At 46.5% G+C, this 22822-nt stretch overlaps 1 protein-coding gene across 1 annotated transcript in view; it reads left to right on the forward strand.

Annotated features, from left to right (window-relative positions):
* LOC118374006 (lipopolysaccharide-responsive and beige-like anchor protein) overlaps window positions 1-22822 on the forward strand; it is a 217715-nt gene that overhangs the window by 29811 nt on the left and 165082 nt on the right. The window contains exons 2-3 of the mRNA XM_052485235.1: window positions 18373-18459; window positions 18741-18885. Of these exons, the coding sequence (XP_052341195.1) occupies window positions 18373-18459; window positions 18741-18885 (232 nt within the window). The remainder of the gene's footprint in view (window positions 1-18372; window positions 18460-18740; window positions 18886-22822) is intronic.

Genomic DNA, 22822 nt, shown 5'->3' on the forward strand with positions numbered 1-22822 from the left:
AGGCTCCATCCATAATGCTATTTATAGCCACCCATGTTGTTTCAGAATAACACCAAGCCTCCTGCTCTCCTGCACATCAGCCCATATGTAGGTAGTTAAGGGTGGTATGCAAAACCAATAAGCATCTGTGCATACTTGAACCACATTCTGTATTGTAGATATGTAGTGGTGTAATTATGTTATATGGTATACTGTTTTATGTGTAATCTTAATGTGTTTGGACTGCAGGAAGAGTAGTTGCTGTCTTGGCAACAGCTAATTGGGATCCCTAATAAATACCAATCATTTAGTATGGTTACATGCAGAATATAATATGATTATTGTGAATGGTCAGATTAATATAACGGTTAGATTGAAGTGTTTTACATGCTTTGCAAGAAGAACGATCTCCCTAATAATCCTGTTTTTACATGGACACATCTGAACTCAGGCTACCTGATGGGACTTTTGATACATGCAGAAAATCAGCAGTGGCCATGTTATTTTTGTGAAGGTTATTTTTGTGAAGCTTATTTAATTCTACGTTTGGACATAATGTTTGTATTTGAAAACTATTTCTAAGATGCAGACTTTTAAAGTTTTTCCGAACTCACTTCACTCGTGCAATAGAATGAACGCTGGTGCTGATCGTGCTAGCACACCCGCTGATAAAATATGCTGCTCTAACTCTGATTTTAAGATGTTTACATGTCCGTCAAAATCAGACTGATTGCTCAGAAAACCATGTTTTTTAATTGGCTAATTCTTACTTGCGATTATGACCCGAAGCCTGATTTTTAAGATGAGCAGAATAAGGTGTTTACATGACTATTGGTATATTCATAATCACTTTAATATCTAATTATTAGTGTGCATGTAGACACACACTGTGCCTACTCTTTCTTCATCACCTGTTGATCTGGTCTTCTGCTTTTAAAGGGCAGACATCTCTCCCATGTCTGTAAGTGGTCTATTGTCATGCAACTTTGCACTGTAGTCTAATTAAAACGAGAGCTGTGTTCAAATACAGTATCTGGTATTTGAGTATAATCAAATACACAGCCCAAAATGTGTACTTTGAATGGTTATTAGTAAAAACCAAATAGTCTTACCAAGTTGTATTTGAGTCTTTTTCAAATACTTATTTCAGATACCTGGGTTAAATGCATATTTGAGTCAGTGTATTTGAGTATTTTCAAATACTTATTTCAAATACTTATTTCAAATACTTATTTCAGATACCTGGTTAAATGCATATTTGAGTCAGTGTATTTGAGTATTTTCAAATACTTTCCAAGTTTTTATCTGTACATGTATTCTCGTTCCCAGAAAGAGTCTATGAGAAAATATGTTTCCTGGAAGACTGTTTTGAGAAGATATGTAGATAGCACCTATTTTTGAAGGTTTTTACTTAGAATGACCATGCGTTGTTGATGTAAAATATAATGTCTTGATCTCAGAAAGATCAGCCAGCCTCTCATATCAGAGAGCAGATTTGGAGGTTTCCTGGAAAAGCAAAAAGGGACTCGTCAGACTGTCTAATGAGGGTCATTTCCTGACCGCCCCTCACCCTTTCCTCATGGGCGGGACGGCCCATTCAGCTGCTGAACCAACACCATGTCAGATCACTACTATAGATAGACAGCACCAATGGTCTAGACAGCAGAAGCACCAATGGTATGTCTGCGACTGAGTAGCTTTATAAACCCAGGAAAGTCTCCTGACCAACATGACTTGACCAAGATCTGACCAGAGTTGATATTTAGAGTGTAGTTATGTTTAGGAAAAACACCTGGGCCCACAGCCACTCCAGACTCCAGGGCCCCACAGCCACTCCAGACTCCAGGGCCCCACAGCCACTCCAGACTCCTGGGCCCCACAGCCACTCCAGACTCCAGGGCCCACAGCCACTCCAGACTCCTGGGCCCACAGCCACTCCAGACTCCTGGGCCCACAGCCACTCCAGACTCCTGGGCCCACAGTCACTCCAGACTCCAGGGCCCACAGCCAGACTCCAGGGCCCCAGCCTCAGACTCCAGGGGCCACTCCAGACTCCTGGGCCCACAGTCACTCCAGACTCCTGGGCCCACAGTCACTCCAGACTCCAGGGCCCACAGCCACTCCAGCCTCCTGGGCCCACAGCCACTCCAGCCTCCTGGGCCCACAGTCACTCCAGCCTCCTGGGCCCACAGTCACTCCAGCCTCCTGGGCCCACAGTCACTCCAGCCTCCAGGGCCCACAGCCACTCCAGACTCCAGGGCCCACAGCCACTCCAGACTCCAGGGCCCACAGCCACTCCAGACTCCTGGGCCGTAGCTGAATCAGTCAGGTTTAATGTGTGGCTACAGGGTGATAAACGGCACTGTAAAACAGGGCTGCATTCCCACTGATAACGATACCTAGACTGAGTAATGAGAGAGAAGAGCCTGCCTTAATGCCTAGCCATTTTAATCTTGACAGAGTAACGGCAGTTAAGCTGTGGAATTTCCATCTTCCATCCACAACTGCAGCAGAGAAATCGCCAGCGATAAAAGAGGAAGGGAGAGATTATGGTCAAATAACTCTGTGCTCCCTGCTATCAAAGGAACTCGCATCCGTTTAGTCAGATGAAAGAGAAGAGATGGGTTGTTTTTCAAATGTAACTATTTGAGCTGCTACCTTGTTTTAGGCCTATAGTCTGGTCCCTGGTCTGTTTGTCCTGTCTGTCTTGCCAGCTCGCAAGACAGCACAAATGGGACCAGGCTAGATTGCAAGCTATAAATCACACGGTGAAGTTTACAAATCTGATAAGAGAAGGAAATGCACAGTTTTTACCTCAAAGGCTAACCCAATAGAACGACTTCCAGGATGTGTGGTTATCTGCTTTACAGTGTGAGAGATCTAAACGTACCAAACTATATTTTGTACAGTTCTGAGACCAGGTTTCTTGCTATATATGGTGCCTGTTGATTTATAGCACTACAGTCAGTGTAGAGCTGATCATACATTACAGTGGACTGCATAAGGCTCTGTGCATCCGGCCGGCCGACCCCCACCTTCTCCTCTCTGTGATTACAACTCCTGGCTTGTAGTTTTTCTTCTGCTCCTGGAGGGGGTGGGGAGGGAGGGAGGCAGGCTAAAGTGTTTTCTAGCCGCAGCTGTGCAGTAGTGAGTTTATTAATGTGTTGGCTGGCTGGCTGACTGGCTGGCTTGGGCTGGCTGGCTTGAGCTGGCTGGCTGGCTGGCTGGCTTGGCCAGGCTGGCTCAATAACTCCCTGTGGACCTCCCCAGTCCTCATGCGACCTGGCTGTAACATCAACAAAGCTACACAGAACAGTACAGTCTGAAAGCAGCCCTCTGTGCATGGAACATATCAACTAAAAGGAACTGAAGTGGAACATCAATGTGAGGTCTGTTTCACAGCTAAGACAGCATGAGGTGCTGGCTGTTATGGTGACGATAACACCGCAGCATGGAGGATAATGCCATGTATAACCAGTCACAGACATATTTGTCGAAGCCTACAGTCTAGAAATGTTTTGCTCCCTGTTGTCTTACTCTGTTTTCTATTACCACGACAACCAACATGATATGTTGACTCTTGGATGCCTAGCGGAGTGTGTACCAGTCCTAGTGGCCTAGATAGTTGAAGTGAGTGTTTTAAGCAAGTAGTTACTTAGCTGTACATTTAGCCCTGGAGAACAGTATGATTGAGTAGACGGTGATATGAATATACTATGATGTAATGAGCCTGTAGGTGTTAATTGTTCTGATGGAATGCCAGCCCTGTGTGCTCTCTAATGGAGAGGACCATAATGGGGAAACATTCATTAAGTGTAATTGCAGAGGGATGGAGACACACACACACAAGTGCACACATGTACTCACACGTACACACACTCCTAATCTAATGACGCAACACCCCACCGTGAACAAAACGTCTGGAAGCCATAGTTTTAATCCACAACTGCTGTACTAGATCATATTAGATCAGCTATGGTCCCCGCTGCTCATTTAATTTGTGTGTGTGTGTGTGTCACTAATAGCATGAAAAAGGCACGGTTGTGGAACTAAATGTTAATGAGTTAGAATGCGGTCAACAATGTCTGATCATCGCTCCTTTTTATTTAAAATTCATTGATTTAATAATGTGTTTTTGATTAAAGACCGTTTTCTTTATTTTTCTCTCTCCAACCGTGTAGAAGTGTAATTTCTGAAAGTCGGTCATTAATCACTATTTGTGCAAGAGAACTCACTGAAAAGATATTTTGCCTGAGCTTAAAGGAGATTGTTGAACACATTACGTTGCTGGATGTGTTTGATAAAGGATATTACTAACAGAATACATTTGACGGTGTGCATGTCTCAGTAACTAGGCAGTATTGGAAGTGCAATGGTATACATTGTAAACGTCAAGCATTCTCATGTCTGTTTCCCCCCCAAATATGTGTGGTTCTCCAATCCCAATTCCCTCTGATCTGCAATGTCAGCTCTGGTCCTGTGTGAGCACATTTAGAATTGTTCTTACTCACAACTTTAAGGAAGCCCCCCCCACCCGCCTTTCTCTCTCCCTCCCTGCTGAATCCCATTTGTTTGTCTTCCTCCTCTTTCTCCGAGCGTGGTATCGGGGGAGGATGTGCCTCTGAACATCAGATCACTACTACCAGTGACTCTGCAGCTCAAACCCTCACATTGGCCTATATCAGGTCATAATTAGCTGTAGGACTGTCACATCATAGTCTACCTCAAGCTGAGGAATTGACATTTCTTTCCTAATATCTTCCTCTGTTTGAAAAGAGGATGATATCTCGAAGTCTCGTTGACGCAGAGGGGGTGTCAAAACCTCAGGACTTCAAAATAGTGTTCTAGCAGGACTTTTAAGATAAGTTTTCTTAAACTTTTCTCCTTAAGGGCTGGTTTCTCTGTTATCTTCGTGCATTGAAGAGGTCTTGCCTTTTTCAGTCTCGTTTACTATGAGAAGGAACAGTGGTTTACCCCTGTGGTCCTTGCTGAAATATTTGACTTGGCCTTTTTGCCCTTTTACACTGGTATCATCTTCTCCATCTCTCGTGCTTCTCTCAGCTACTGCGTGATTTATCACATCACCTCCTCCCTCTCTTAATACAGCAGTCCATAGCTGCAGGGCTCGCCCTTATGATGCCATCGTCTTGTTAATAGTTGGTTGGGGAGATCATGGAAGCCATTATGCTGCATTGGAGAAGAGGGCATTTTCAGTGAGTTGGAGTGAGTCATGAAACTAATGTGAAAACGAATTGTGTGTGTATTGGCTGTGAAGACAGTTAAGCTGAGCTATCACCCTGATCAATCTGACAGTGTGGGGCTCTCAGTAGAAAACAAGGCTGCAGGACCTCCAGGCTAGTTTATATCCTCTCTGCCTTAACTCACTACTCTCCCTGTCTCTGTCTCGCTCTCTCTCTCTCTTTCCTCATCGTGTCTCTCGCTCTCTCTCGCTCTCCTCATCCCGTCTCTCTCGCTCTCTCGCTCTCCCCATCCCGTCTCTCTCGCTCTCCTCATCCCGTCTCTCTCGCTCTCCTCATCCCGTCTCTCTCGCTCTCCTCATCCCGTCTCTCTCGCTCTCCTCATCCCGTCTCTCTCGCTCTCCTCATCCCGTCTCTCTCGCTCTCCTCATCCCGTCTCTCTCGCTCTCCTCATCCCGTCTCTCTCGCTCTCCTCATCCCGTCTCTCTCGCTCTCCTCATCCCGTCTCTCTCGCTCTCCTCATCCCGTCTCTCTCTCTCGCTCTCCTCATCCCGTCTCTCTCTCTCGCTCTCCTCATCCCGTCTCTCTCTCGCTCTCCTCATCCCGTCTCTCGATGAAGCCGTATCATTGGTTAGTGTTTTCTTCTTCACAAGCTAATTTCCTCTAAGCAGTTGTCACCCCCCCCCCCCTCCTGGGATTCTTTAGGTAATGGTGATTTTGTATCTGTTAGTTTGAACAGTTTCAGCAGCTGATGTCAAGGCGTCCTCGCTGGGCGGAGAAGTGATGGCTCGCTCATCACAACATGTGACGGTGGCGTCCGTTGTTCGCGACGCCATGTCCGACATCACCGCGTTGAATGTTTGATTTGGAGGTGGGCTTGTAGGGAGCGAGCTACGACTTTTAATTGCCTGTCAGAGACTGATGTGTGAGCTAAGTCACACCCCTCAGTGGTAGAATAGCTCGACAGCAGCTAGCGACGGTCAGAGACCTCGTTAAAGCGATCCAATTAAAAGAGCTGATGGAAATGGAAATGAACTACAAAGGCAGCGAGCGTTTCCTCCTTGCTTCAGCCGACTAGTGATTACTGTGGGATGTGTTTATGACCCATAGCAGGAACATGGACATGACATATTTGAAAATGACTCTGACATTTTCACCACGTACTCTGCAGGAACAGATTAACATAATTATGGATGTCTATAAAAAAATAAATATATTTTTTAGGGTGGTCTAGGCATAATTTTGTATTGAATCCTGCAAGAAGGTCTGTGGTCATTTTGAAACGCTAGGACCTGTCACGCAAGAATTGCCAGATCGTGAGCCTGGACTCCTGCCAGATCGTGCCAGGAGTCCAACTATAATGTCTCCAAACCCAGCTCTGACTAATGTGTTGCGTTGGAGTTCACAGTAGAGACAGAACAGAGGGGGAAACATGCCCTTTAAACCCCTTCAGCCAAACATTTACATATTTCTGTTACAGCTGAGCTTGAATAGTAAACCACGTTCCAACGGCTGCTTAGTGTAAATGTATGCGTCTACATCGAGTGTACTAAACATTATGAACATCTGCTCTTTCCATGACACAGACTGACCAGGGGAATGCAGGTAAACTCTATGATCCCTTATTGATGTCACTTGTTAAATCCACTTCAATCAGTGTAGATGAAGGGGAGGAGATGGGTTAAAGAGATGGGTTAAAGAATAAACGCTGCTGCGTTTTTCATGCTCAACAGCTTCTGGTGTGTATCAAGAATGGTCCACCACCAAAAGGACATCCAGACAGCTTGACACAACTGTGGGAAACATTATAATCGACACCCTGTAGAGTCCATGCCCCATCGAATTGAGGCTGTTCTGAGGGCAAAAGGGGTCGCAAGTCAGAATTAGGAAGTTGTTCCTAAGTGTATGGCAATTTAATGAACGACATGGTGCTGCACTGAATAGCTGCAGTCTGACGGGCTCCAGACCAATTCTGCTCTCTGCTTTGCTGGGAAGGGCCCGTAAGCATTTCACTGTTAGTCTACACCTGTTGTCTACGAAGCATGAGACAAATAATCATTTCATTTCAATGAAGTCAGACATGACAGCTGGCTTAAGTCCTACGGAAATAGGTTGCCGTGGTGCCTTCTGGGAAACCGCCACTGTCAGACGTCCTGTCCTCCCTTTAGGCCGGTTCCTCTATGACCCACAGCAGCTAACACCATGTGTGAGATGTAGGCACATTGTCCTCTGTCTCTGCTTTGATTCCTTTGTCTCAGTGCCTCATTCAGGCAAATGACTTTTAATTCAAAGGATTCCACCCGTAGAATGAATCGTGATTTCATTAGGAGAGGAAGATAAGCATTTATAATGGAAACACACAGACACACACAGACACAATGCGTGGCAAGGTGTAAGTTAGTCCTTAAATATTTCAAAAACACCATACCATTGTATTTGGGACAAATCATTCACTACACCCTAAACTTCAACTAAATCTTGTAACAAATGTGTAAATTGAGCAAGTTGAGGTGACTAAACAGCTTGGAGTTACCCTGGATTGTAAACTGTCATGGTCAAAACATGTTGATACAACAGTAGCTAAGATGAGGAGAGTTCAGTCCATAATAAAGAGTTGCTCTACCTTCTTAACTATGCTGTTAACAAGGCAGGTCCTACAGGTTGTGTCGCACCTGGACTACTGTTTAGTCGTGTGGTCAGGTGCCAAAAGGAGGGACTTCGGGAAAATTACAATTGGCTCGGAACAGGGCAGGACGGCTGGCCCTTAAATGTACATGGAGAGATAACATTGTAAATCTCTCACGGCTCAAAGTGGAGAGATTGACTTCACTACTTGTTTTTGTAAGAAATGCTGATAAGCTGAAAGCACCGAGCTGTCTTTTTAAACTACTGGCACCCAGCGCAGACACCCAGGCATACCCCACAAACCATGCCACCAGAGGTCTCTTCACAATCTTCAAGTCCAGAACAGACTATGGGAGGTGCACAGTACTACATAGAGCCATGACTACATAAAACTCTATTCCACATCAGGTGCAGATGCAGGCAGTAGAATCAGATTTAAAACAAGTAAAAATACACCTTATGGAACAGCGCAGACTGAAGAGAACCCTCCCCCACAATACACGCGCTCTACACACACCTGCACATGGATGTTGAGGTGGTGGTCTGAGGGAACACACTGAATGTGTTGGGTAAGATGTTATGGTATGTAATGTGAAGTCATGTTTTATTTGAATCAGTATTTAACTGTCTTATGTTGCTGGACCCCCAGGAAGTGTAGCTGCTGCCTTGGCATGAACTAATGGGGAGCCATAATAAATACAAACACAACTAAAAACACACGCACACACAGTCAGACGGAGAAGATCAGGCAACAGTAATGCTGTATATGAGTAGCCTGGCTTCACATCACTGTGTCTACTACAGGTCATTTGAAGAGAGCCATTTCCCCTGTGGTACAAAATGCCCATTTGTTTCTGGCTCTGATCTTCCCCTGCATCACATGACCTCATCCATGGCTGCTGTTGATCTTATCCCCATGTACTCCTCTCCTGCCCCTAGGAACTCTGACTACCCTCTGTGATCTCCACTGGTTCTATCCTCTGACTACCCTCTGTGATCTCCACTGGTTCTACCCTCTGACTACCCTCTGTGATCTCCACTGGTTCTACCCTCTGACTACCCTCTGTGATCTCCACTGGTTCTACCCTCTGACTACCCTCTGTGATCTCCACTGGTTCTATCCTCTGACTACCCTCTGTGATCTCCACTGGTTCTATCCTCTGACTACCCTCTGTGATCTCCACTGGTTCTACCCTCTGACTACCCTCTGTGATCTCCACTGGTTCTATCCTCTGACTACCCTCTGATCTCCACTGGTTCTATCCTCTGACTTCCCTCTGTGATCTCCACTGGTTCTATCCTCTGACTACCCTCTGATCTCCACTGGTTCTATCCTCTGACTACCCTCTGTGATCTCCACTGGTTCTATCCTCTGACTACCCTCTGTGATCTCCACTGGTTCTATCCTCTGACTACCCTCTGTGATCTCCACTGGTTCTATCCTCTGACTACCCTCTGATCTCCACTGGTTCTATCCTCTGACTACCCTCTGTGATCTCCACTGGTTCTATCCTCTGACTACCCTCTGTGATCTCCACTGGTTCTACCCTCTGACTACCCTCTGTGATCTCCACTGGTTCTACCCTCTGACTACCCTCTGTGATCTCCACTGGTTCTATCCTCTGACTACCCTCTGTGATCTCCACTGGTTCTATCCTCTGACTACCCTCTGTGATCTCCACTGGTTCTACCCTCTGACTACCCTCTGTGATCTCCACTGGTTCTACCCTCTGACTACCCTCTGTGATCTCCACTGGTTCTACCCTCTGACTACCCTCTGATCTCCACTGGTTCTACCCTCTGACTACCCTCTGTGATCTCCACTGGTTCTACCCTCTGACTACCCTCTGTGATCTCCACTGGTTCTACCCTCTGACTACCCTCTGTGATCTCCACTGGTTCTATCCTCTGACTACCCTCTGTGATCTCCACTGGTTCTACCCTCTGACTACCCTCTGTGATCTCCACTGGTTCTATCCTCTGACTACCCTCTGTGATCTCCACTGGTTCTATCCTCTGACTACCCTCTGATCTCCACTGGTTCTATCCTCTGACTACCCTCTGTGATCTCCACTGGTTCTATCCTCTGACTACCCTCTGTGATCTCCACTGGTTCTATCCTCTGACTACCCTCTGTGATCTCCACTGGTTCTACCCTCTGACTACCCTCTGTGATCTCCACTGGTTCTACCCTCTGACTACCCTCTGTGATCTCCACTGGTTCTATCCTCTGACTACCCTCTGTGATCTCCACTGGTTCTATCTAGACTTGATGGTTGCACACTGGTACAGTCCTCCCTAATCATTAGCCCTAACTAGGCCTGTTCTATTCACTGGGAATTCTGGTGGTGTAGGGTCGACTTCTAATAACTGAAAGGCAAAACTGTTCCTAGATCAGCTCTTCCACTGTGAATAATGGCCCTTGTGTTTTCCTACTGCCATTACCCCTACAATTCCCCCACCTAATTCCATAAGTTCCATGGAGATGGGTTGTTTGTGCTCTGCTCAGCTGTTGTGCTTGTGTTCACCCATGATTAATTTAGAATGGCCTCGGGACTGAACAGCCAGGCTAAGTGGCTAGGTTACGCAGAAGGGGATCTGGTGACTCCTGGAACAAAGACGATGGTTAGCGGGAGAGACTTGGATAGAGAACGAGAGATGACGAGAGAGCAGTTGGATGGAGAGAGAGGAAGGCTGTTGCTGCTGTGTCACCCTGCCTGTCTGGTCTGGCCACATGACCTCCAAAGCACCTCATACACAGGCTCCCTGGGTAGAACAATCCCTCACTCCTATGATACACCATTTCTGTGTAGTTTGAGGGGCTAATATCCATTTTGATGCCCATTGCTTCTTTTTTTGTGTTATGCTGGTGTGGATATTCAATCAATCAATCAATCAATCAAATCAGCTGATGTCACAAAGAAAGTGCTGTATAGAAACCCAGCCTAAAACACCAAACTAGATGTAGAAGCACGGTGGCTAGGAAAAACTCCCTAGAAAGGCCGGAACCTAGGAAGAAACCTAGAGAGGTGCCAGGCTCTGAGTGGTGGCCAGTCCTCTTCTGGCTTTCCGAGTGGAGATTATAACAGAACATGGCCAAGATGTTCAAGCGTTCATAGATGACCAGCAGGGTCAGATAATAATAATCACAGTGGTTGTAGAGGGTGCAACAGGTCAGCACCTTAGGAGTAAATGTTAGTTGGCTTTTCATAGCCGATCATTCAGAGTTCGAGACAGCAGTTGCGGTGTAGAGAGAGTCCAAAACAGCAGGTCCGGGACAAGGTAGCACGTCCGGTGAACAGGTCAGCGTTCCATAGCCGCAGGCAGAACAGTTGAAACTGGAGCAGCAGTATGACCAGGTGGACTGGGGACAGCAAGGAGTCATCAGGCCAGGTAATCCTGAGGCATGGTCCTAGGGCTTAGGTCCTCCGAGAGATGGAGAGAGCGAGCATACTTAAATTAACCCAGGACACCGGATAAGACGGGATAAATACACCAGATATAACAGACTGACCCGAGCCCTTTGACACACAAAACTATTGCAGCATAAATACTGGAGGCTAAGACAGGAGGGGTCGGGAGACACTGTGGCCCTGTCGGACGATACCCCTGGACAGGGCCAAACAGGCAGGATATAACCCCACCCACTTTGCCAAAGCACAGCCCCCTCACCAGTAGAGGGATATCTTCAACCACCAACTTACTACCCTGAGACAATGCCGTGTATAGCCCACGGAGATCTCCCCCACAGCACAACCCAGACAGGAAGATCACGTCAGTGACTCAACCCACTCAAGTGACGCACCCCTCCTAGGGACGGCATGAAAGTGCACCAGTAAGCCAGTGACACAGCCCCCATAATAGGGTTAGAGGCAGAGAATCCCGGTGGAGAGAGGGGAACCGGCCAGACAGCAATGGCGGTTCGTCGCTCCAGTGCCTTTCCGTTCACCTTCATACCCCTGCGCCAGACTACACTCAATCATAGGACCTCCCTTAAGAGGTGAGTCTTCAATAAAGACCTAAAGGTCGAGACCACGTCTGTGTATTTTGGAACAAACCAATGAAAAGCTGGCGTGTGAGTGCTGTTTTGAGTGAAGTTGACAGAAAACAGGTCGCTTTTTACTGCTACAGTACTTGAGGTAAACGTGAGTCAGCAGAAATATTTGACTTGATATTAAATGTTTAATGTTTAAAATCAATTACCCTAGAAACTAGGCTACTTTATGAACTATTCCGCTCTTAGGCTGCTGGAGGACTGAAATTGGAGGGCCTCGATTTTACGACTCTTTTCAGTGTGCCCACAACCATTGATTCTTCCCTGTTTTGTCTTTCTATGCTGCCATCGCTGCTCAGTCAGACCTCCATAGGGCAGGCAAGGAGGTGATATTTGTATTTGTCGAGTTTTACTGCTAAGTGGCGGGCAGCTCCCCCATGGTCCTGCCTCCTGCAGGTTATAGCTTGTGTCCCAAATGGCATCCTATTCAAAGTACACTACTTCTGAACAAATGGGGAATAGGGTACCATTTGGGATGCGACCAATAGTCTGACTCTGGGTGATTACATCATTGATTGAGGTAATAGATTCGCTGAGCTCTTTGTGTGGCTCACCACATGTTAGGCCAGCGGTGCTCCTACTCCAACGATGAGTTGCAAGGTACACAGGAGGAAGTGCAGCAGACTGTATTGTAGTACTTTCATCAGTCTGAGGTTTTGTGTTGCTTCAGGCTCAGTTTGGAAAATAATATTTCCAGTGACTGTTCTGCTGTGGGCTGCTTGCTCCGATTTTCATGTGTTTCTTTCCAATCCATACATCCAAATAATGTCAAAGTACTTCGAGCTTGATCTAAATCTAAGCTACATCCCATAGATTAATTTATAACACATTTGAATTCTAAACTGCCATAATTCTAAGCTCTAATCTCAAATATCAGCAGTGAGATATGAGGTAGGCATTTCTCAATTAAACTCCGGGCACCAGAAGACGATTAAACATGATAAATTAAGCCTATTAAAATCTTGCTAAGTATAAGCAGGTCCTAATATAAGAAAGAAATAGCTGAGATTTTTTTCTTTACTGATATTTTTCTCCTGTCGCAGTGGGGGATGATAAGGCTTTATCTGGAAGGGCAAATATGAAGGCCAGTGAGATATTAATGATAATTAGGAAATACTTTAAATGCAGTGAACTTTTGTTCTAAAATGGGCACGGTATCATTTGCGTAACTTCAAAGTTAGGCGAGTGGGTTATACTATTAATTATAAACTGGGTGGTTCAAGCCCTGAATGCTGATTTGGCTGACAGCTGTGGTATATCATGGGTATGATAAAACATTTATTTTTACTGCTCTAGTTAACCAGTGTATAATAGCAATAAGGCCCCTTGGAGGGTTGTGATATATGACCAACATACCTTAGCCGTGGTATATTGGCCATATACCACACCCCCCCGGGGCTTGTTGCTTAATTAAACTGAATTTGTGCCAAAAATGACGTTTCTTTTTCGGTGGTGTTCAGTGTAAGGAAGTGGAATTGTGGTCAGTGATCGTAGTACTTGCCCACAGAAGCCAGTTTCTATTATGTGGTTTAGGAGTAGCTTATCTGTTTAAAACACATATTTTACCATCTCTGGCTGTCAGACCTGTTTTTGAAGAAATTATATCTATGGTACTATACAGATAGCCCTGGCTAAGTTCCTGACAAAGCTGAGGTTGGGTTAGTACGTTCTCTTGTACTTAGACCTGCTTATTCACCCAAATTCATCCCCTTGGGGGTCCCATCACTCCATTCTGACTGTCTCTATTTCAGCTTTAATATCAACCTTACTACAACGTCATTAACAACTCAACTGGTACAGACACACACGGCTGCTTTTATATAATGTCGATGCACTGGCACTCGTGACGGTCTCCACCATCAGACACTCATCTCAGCCTTCGAGCTTTCATCCTTTTAAAAAACCCTCCGTGATACACACACACACACACACACACACACACACACACACACACACACACACACACACACACACACACACACACACACACACACACACACACACACACACACAGGCTGAGTGAAAACAGCTCTTTGGTACCCACACACTGACCTCCCTCTAGGCCAGTGCTGCCACCAGTGTGGCCTCGCCCTCATGTGACTCCCCTCTTCCATCCTCTCTCCCATGTCACCTGACTCTGATGGATGTCTGACTCGCCCAGAGTGTCAGGCTCGTAAATCACCTGCTACTGTGGCGAGTGCTGTAGAAAACATCCATTAACACAATCCTGACTGGGTGGGGGGCCCCCCAAAATGCAAATGACTGTATAATTTATCAGCTACTGCAACAGGAGGAAAGAAGGGAAGAGGGAAAGAATGTCACTGCTTTTATTTAATTTATTATTTTTCACTTTATTTTATTGAACCTTTATTTAACTAGGCAAGTCGGTTAAGAACAAATTCTTATTTTCAATGACAGCCTAACCCGGATGACGCTGGGCCAATTGTGCGCCACCCTATGGGACTCTCAATCACGGCCAGTTGTGATACAGCCTGGAATCGAACCAGGGACATTAGTGACGCCTCTAGCACTGACCGCTGCGCCACTCGGGAGCCCAATGGCTAATGGCCAGAGAGGGAGCAATCACTTTCTGATGAACAAATCATTTACATAGCTTGCCTTTATTTATATATATATATATATATATATATATATATATATATATATATATATATATATATGTATTATATATGTATGTATGTGTGTATATGTGTATATATATGTGTGTGTGTGTGTGTGTGTGTGTGTGTGTGTGTGTGTGTGTGTGTGTGTATATTTATATCTAATTGATTTAAATCAAGGATTTGTTTTGGCACCTAACCATCATTGCCACCACTCCACAATCACACACTTTAGGTCCCACCTCTGAGGAGTCATAGATTGGATCAGCAGCTGTATCTAAATGCCGTATTTGGTTTGTGTGTGTCTGTTAGTGTGGGATCCACGGACGTATGACGTGAGCGTGTGTTTTGTCGGAGTGGCACCGTCTGTTTATCATTGCTTTTATCTCCTGGCTTGGTTGTCCATGGTGACAGGGGGCTACCCTGATTCCCCCTCAGCCCCCCCTTCTGTTAATCCTGCTTGACTCATTTTAATGGGACAGGTTCCCATCAAGCACAGCTTGAGGATATAATTTCATCCCAATCAAATTGTCTTCTCACCGCCTGTCTCGTGGCAAATGGTGGCTATCCCTCTTTGCTTTCCGTCCAGTGACAGGCCTTTCTTGTCGCTTCAACACCGCGCGCCCCATCTTGCAATATTAGTTTTGACATGTGCCGTTGTTATTTTCCTTCTTATCACTTTCTATTAGGCAGGGTTCAATCATAAAAATGTCATCGCCACTATTAAATAAATGACAAATCATGACATTTATAGCTTGTATAATATATTTCCAGACACAATGAACGTTATTCCTTCCTTAGCTATAGGTCTCTCACACACACCACACACACACCACACACACACCACACACACCACACACACCACACACACCACACACCACACACCACACACACCACACACACACACACACAACACACACACCACACACACACACACACACACACAAACCTCCATGTAGATAACCTTCTCCATGCTAAAGGTAGCATAATAAATTCATTGACATCCTGCTGGCGTGGAAATAATACAATTCATGTTTTTGGAGGCAAAACATGTTTGCATGTAGTGTGTGTGCATAAACACCAGCTGAGAAACACAACACTGGCAGCGCCGAGATGAAATGAATAATATGCATGAAAGGTAAAGTAAAAGCCAGGTTTCAAACATGAAACACATAACTGACAAAACAACTCACCTAAGGGAGCAATCTAAGGGAATAGCGATATATAAAATATATATATATTTATTTTCTTTGAATGTACTCGTTACAAATCTCGGATTTACAACAAAAACAATGCGTTATATAGGCTTAAACCTTTGAAAGCAATTTACTGCTACTAATAGAATTGGAACGGGGGAAAAATGAATTCAGTATTAGCTAGAGTCTGAGGTTTATCACATCCTAGATGACAGTTCTGTATGATGTCTCTGTTATCATAGCTGTAGGGTGATCCTGACTAAGATGTCACGTCTGCCAGCGCCAGTTGTTGCCATGACCTTCTCACCCAACCAGCCCTTCTGCTGTTGTGTTTCTGGTGCATTGTGTTTGAGAAGTATGGAGGTCAGACCGAGGCGAGAGAAGACGACTACAGCCTGTATACCACTCAGGATCAGGGTATGTGAGTGGGGAGCGGAGGAGCGGATCGTACCCCATTTGACTGGAGCGCAGAGCAAGTTTCCCAAAAGCTGGAGCGTCAGCCTTCTCGCCTGCTTCAGTAGAGCTCACTTCACAAGCTCAGGGTATGCCCAGCCCAGCATGCATCTGTAGTCTACTTGTGTGCTGCTTTTGCTCCTTGATTTAGCTACTGTCGTGGAGTTCGCTAAATATTTTCATAAAGAATCTGATAAAACACACAGGTGAAAAATCAAGGTGACTTACAAAGATGAAAAAAAAGATGGTGTACTTACTACATGCTACTTACTACACTAACAGGAAGGAACGAGGTGGGGAGCTAGCTAAGTGTGTCATGTAGCAAAGTATTTACAAACTAAAAATCAGTTCTCAAGTTTTGTTCTGTTATCTATACAATAGGCTATCATTGATTATGGCCCAATAGGACAGGCATATTACCTCTTTCAAGGAGCTTTCTGTTTTGATAGGGTTATTTTACCTAAAATCGTTAAGGCCTACCTACAGAAAACAGGCCTACCTACAGAAAACAACAACAGCAGGAGCAACAACAGCAATTATACATCCTGCCAGCCTGACGAGAGTGGCTCAGAGTGTGTTTAGCATCCCCAGTGGCTCTGCAAGCGTGGAGAGTGTGTTCTCTGTTGCTGGCCTGCTCTCCATGCACCAACGCATGAGCCTGAAGCCACAGACTCTGGCCAAACTCGTGTTTCTAAAAATGAATTAAAGGCATGTTTCTTTTAATTTGTGTTTAATTTTCAGTAAGTCACAGCCTATATGTGAAATGTATAGACTATAATGATTGAATACAACATGTTGTTTAAATAATGAGAGCTTAATGTCCCTGCCAGGCTAGTGTGTCGTACTTGCAAATGCTTCAAAATGTATTGCTTTGTAGGCTATAGCCTTGAAATAATAGAAATAGCCTAAATAATTCATTTTTGTTTTTTTCTTAAACTACCTGTCTGGCTCCTGACCTATTTATGACGTTTAATATGACATGTAGCCTATTTGAAATGATGAGCGCTATTTACAGGCTTTCTTACCCTTTTCTTGTTCATTTCAATTATTTTCATTCAAATGAAATGGTTTGGTTTCAATACTTCAAAACTATACGGTAGTGTCAGGTAGTCACAAAAATAGATGTGTGTTGGTTAAGTTGTGATTTGAATTGCCTCCCGAGTGGTGCTGCGGTCTAGTGTTTAAGTTGCCACTACAGACCCGGGTTCGATCCCAGGCTGTGTCACAGCCGACCGTGACTGGGAGACCTAGTGGCGCACGATTGGCCCAGCATCATCTGGGTTAGGAGAGGGTTTAGCAGGCTGGGATTTCCTGGTCCCATCGCGCTCTAGCGACTCCTTGTGGGGGGCCGGGCGCCTGCAAGCTGTCTTCGGTCGCAGTTGGACGGTGTTTCCTCCAACACATTGGTGCGGCTGGCTTCCGGGTGTGTCATGAAGCAGTGCGGCTTGGCCAGGGTCGTGTTTGAGGACGCATGGTTATCGACCTTCGCCTCCCCCGAGTCTGTAGTGGAGTTGCAGCAATTGGATATCACGAAATTGGGGAAAAAGAGGGGTAAATTAAGTGATTTTTATGAATGGAGTGATTTTCAAGCAGCAGTTTTTTATTTGTGGAGACGTTGGAAAGGACGTGGAGTGCCAGAGCGGTCTCCATGAGTGGGATTTCCCAGCTCTCAACTCCGCTCACATACTCTGCTCAGGACCAGGCAGGGTTTTATCATCCGGGATGTGTTTCATTTCAAGGAGGAATAACTACCCTTCGCTGTGCCCTTGTTCACTTGTCTTTACAGAATATGACAGCATTGAGGTGAAATAGGGCAGAGAGGAGTGGAGCATCTTTCTGTATTGAAGCCCAGCCTGCTCCATTGTTCACATCCTTGTACACATCTGAGACAACATTCCTCTAATCTAGTTGTCCAGCAGGCCTGATCCACAGAGGAGCTGCTGTTTAGAAAAACACCGTCCGGCTTGGTCCAGGGATTTGGTTATGCAGTTGATGTGGCCCAGGAATCTGTGCCAGGGGTTTTATGTCCTAAAAAAAGGACATAAATAGGTGTGAGGGAAAAGCTCAGTGGCATATGCTAATCCAATTGCATTGGAGATTTTTGACTCTGTGCTTTTGAATTGCGTAGGTTGATGAATCCTCTCTCTCTCTCTCCCTCTTTCTCACTTTCTCTCGCTCTCTCATTCTCTCCCTCTAATTCTCTTTCTCTCCATCTTACCCTCATCTCTCGCTCTCTCTCTCTCTAGTTGGTGGGGGGCCAGTTTGACCTGGAGATGAACTTCATTATCCAGGAGAAGGACAGCATTGTGTGCATGGTGGAGCTGCTGGACAAGGTGGGTGCTACACACACAAAATGAAATGGAACAATATGTATAATATAATCTATGGTGGATGAGTTGTTGCTGTACACACACAGAAATACACAGAGTGAAATAGATTTTCTGCCATTCCACCCATCGTGGTCTCATTGACTTGAATGGGGATCCCCGTTCTAGTAATTGTAGGCCTATTTCTATGGGTACATGTTAGCGGTGGAGGATCGAAAAGCGCTTTGAGCATCTGGCAAATCTCTTTCTAAATCGGATCCATTATTATTATTATGTCTGGTTCCCAGTGTGAGCCCACGTGCCAGGCGGAGGTGTGGAGCATCTTCACGGCTATCCTGAAGAAGAGCGTGAGGAACCTGCAGGCCTGCACCGACACGGCCCTCATCAACCTGGTCCTGGACCGCTTGGCCCACACTGACAGCATGATCGCAGGTACTGCCACAGTAACACCAGAGGCCAAAGTCATTTCACTCCAAAGTAATGAGGTCACCCCAGTCCCCCCAGTATTTAGCATGCTGACACCTACCTACAGGGCTGTTTAGTTCCCCTGGAGTGTGGATGATTGTCTCAGTCATAATCACTGTCCAGTGGTTCTCCAAGTCTTGTGTGTTTCTACCTTTTTAAATCCAAAGTAATGACCACTGCCTCAGTCCGAATGATTCCCTACTGTACAGGTATCACCCTTAGAATGAGGAAGTGAGATAGCGCTGTCTAATGCTCCTCACCTTCCCTCATCAAGCCTAGCCAGCTAACGGCACTATTCTGTGTGTGTCTGAAAAGAGACTACTTTGTCCTGCAGCAACTGAAGCACTGAGGAAGTGCGGACACCCATGGACGGACGGACAGACAGACCGAAAGACACACGCATCATCATCATCATTAGATTAGGAGTGCGTGTGCAGACCTGACACCACTACTCAGCCTCGCGCTACCCCACTGCCCAGTCAGAGAAGTGACTCCCACACCAGTCAGTAGATACAATCACCAGCCTCAATCACTCACCAGACTCTCACCCAGTTACTAATGAGGCCAAAATAACTCTTCTAAAGCTCAATGATTGACCACTGGCCTGGCAGAGCAGGATAATCAACCTTAGCATAATGAAACCATTAGCCCAGGGAACATTAACATGCAGTCCAGGCCAGACAGACAGACAAACCCAGGGAACATTAACATGCAGTCCAGGCCAGACAGACAGACAAACCCAGGGAACATTAACATGCAGTCCAGACAGACAGACGGACAGACAAACCCAGGGAACATGGACATGCATTCCAGGCCAGACAGACAAACCCAGGGAACATTAACATGCAGTCCAGACAGACAGACGGACAGACAAACCCAGGGAACATGGACATGCATTCCAGGCCAGACAGACAAACCCAGGGAACATGGACATGCAGTCCAGGCCAGACAGACCGACAAACCCAGGGAACATTAACATGCAGTCCAGGCCAGACAGACAGACAAACCCAGGGAACATTAACATGCAGTCCAGGCCAGACAGACGGACAGACAAACCCAGGGAACATTAACATGCAGTCCAGGCCAGACAGACAGACGGACAGACAAACCCAGGGAACATTAACATGCAGTCCAGGCCAGACAGACGGACAGACAAACCCAGGGAACATTAACATGCAGTCCAGGCCAGACAGACGGACAGACAAACCCAGGGAACATGGACATGCAGTCCAGGCCAGACAGACCGACAAACCCAGGGAACATTAACATGCAGTCCAGGCCAGACAGACAGACAAACCCAGGGAACATTAACATGCAGTCCAGGCCAGACAGACGGACAGACAAACCCAGGGAACATTAACATGCAGTCCAGGCCAGACAGACAGACAGACAAACCCAGGGAACATTAACATGCAGTCCAGGCCAGACAGACCGACAAACCCAGGGAACATTAACATGCAGTCCAGGCCAGACAGACGGACAGACACACCCAGGGAACATTAACATGCAGTCCAGGCCAGACAGACGGACAGACAAACCCAGGGAACATTAACATGCAGTCCAGGCCAGACAGACGGACAGACAAACCCAGGGAACATTAACATGCAGTCCAGGCCAGACAGACTGACAGACAAACCCAGGGAACATTAACATGCAGTCCAGGCCAGACAGACCGACAAACCCAGGGAACATTAACATGCAGTCCAGGCCAGACAGACGGACAGACAAACCCAGGGAACATTAACATGCAGTCCAGGCCAGACAGACGGACAGACAAACCCAGGGAACATTAACATGCAGTCCAGGCCAGACAGACGGACAGACAAACCCAGGGAACATTAACATGCAGTCCAGGCCAGACAGACTGACAGACAAACCCAGGGAACATTAACATGCAGTCCAGGCCAGACAGACGGACAGACAAACCCAGGGAACATTAACATATATATGCCATTTAGCAGACGCTTTTATCCAAAGCGACTTACAGTCATGTGTGCATACATTCTACGTATGGGTGGTCCCGGGAATCGAACCCACTACCCTGGCGTTACAAGCGCCATGCTCTACCAACTGAGCTACAGAAGGACCATGCAGTCCAGGCCAGACAGACGGACCGACAAACCCAGGGAACATTAACATGCAGTCCAGGCCAGACAGACCGACAAACCCAGGGAACATTAACATGCAGTCCAGGCCAGACAGACGGACAGACAAACCCAGGGAACATTAACATGCAGTCCAGGCCAGACAGACAGACAAACCCAGGGAACATTAACATGCAGTCCAGGCCAGACAGACGGACAGACACACCCAGGGAACATTAACATGCAGTCCAGGCCAGACAGACGGACAGACAAACCCAGGGAACATTAACATGCAGTCCAGGCCAGACAGACGGACAGACAAACCCAGGGAACATTAACATGCAGTCCAGGCCAGACAGACTGACAGACAAACCCAGGGAACATTAACATGCAGTCCAGGCCAGACAGACCGACAAACCCAGGGAACATTAACATGCAGTCCATGCCAGACAGACGGACAGACAAACCCAGGGAACATTAACATGCAGTCCAGGCCAGACAGACGGACAGACAAACCCAGGGAACATTAACATGCAGTCCAGGCCAGACAGACTGACAGACAAACCCAGGGAACATTAACATGCAGTCCAGGCCAGACAGACCGACAAACCCAGGGAACATTAACATGCAGTCCAGGCCAGACAGACGGACAGACACACCCAGGGAACATTAACATGCAGTCCAGGCCAGACAGACGGACAGACAAACCCAGGGAACATTAACATGCAGTCCAGGCCAGACAGACGGACAGACAAACCCAGGGAACATTAACATGCAGTCCAGGCCAGACAGACTGACAGACAAACCCAGGGAACATTAACATGCAGTCCAGGCCAGACAGACCGACAAACCCAGGGAACATTAACATGCAGTCCATGCCAGACAGACGGACAGACAAACCCAGGGAACATTAACATGCAGTCCAGGCCAGACAGACGGACAGACACACCCAGGGAACATTAACATGCAGTCCAGGCCAGACAGACGGACAGACAAACCCAGGGAACATTAACATGCAGTCCAGGCCAGACAGACCGACAAACCCAGGGAACATTAACATGCAGTCCAGGCCAGACAGACGGACAGACACACCCAGGGAACATTAACATGCAGTCCAGGCCAGACAGACGGACAGACAAACCCAGGGAACATTAACATGCAGTCCAGGCCAGACAGACGGACAGACAAACCCAGGGAACATTAACATGCAGTCCAGGCCAGACAGACTGACAGACAAACCCAGGGAACATTAACATGCAGTCCAGGCCAGACAGACCGACAAACCCAGGGAACATTAACATGCAGTCCATGCCAGACAGACGGACAGACAAACCCAGGGAACATTAACATGCAGTCCAGGCCAGACAGACGGACAGACACACCCAGGGAACATTAACATGCAGTCCAGGCCAGACAGACGGACAGACAAACCCAGGGAACATTAACATGCAGTCCAGGCCAGACAGACTGACAGACAAACCCAGGGAACATTAACATGCAGTCCAGGCCAGACAGACTGACAGACAAACCCAGGGAACATTAACATGCAGTCCAGGCCAGACAGACGGACAGACAAACCCAGGGAACATTAACATGCAGTCCAGGCCAGACAGACGGACAGACAAACCCAGGGAACATTAACATGCAGTCCAGGCCAGACAGACGGACAGACAAACCCATGGAACATTAACATGCATTCCAGGCCAGACAGACAGACAAACCCAGTCAACATGGACATGCAGTCCAGGCCAGACAGACCAACCCAGGGAACATGAACATGCAGTCCAGGACAGACAGACAGACAGACAGACGGAAAAACA

The sequence above is a fragment of the Oncorhynchus keta genome, chromosome 29 (assembly GCF_023373465.1).
Source record: "Oncorhynchus keta strain PuntledgeMale-10-30-2019 chromosome 29, Oket_V2, whole genome shotgun sequence".
Taxonomy (NCBI): domain Eukaryota; kingdom Metazoa; phylum Chordata; class Actinopteri; order Salmoniformes; family Salmonidae; genus Oncorhynchus; species Oncorhynchus keta.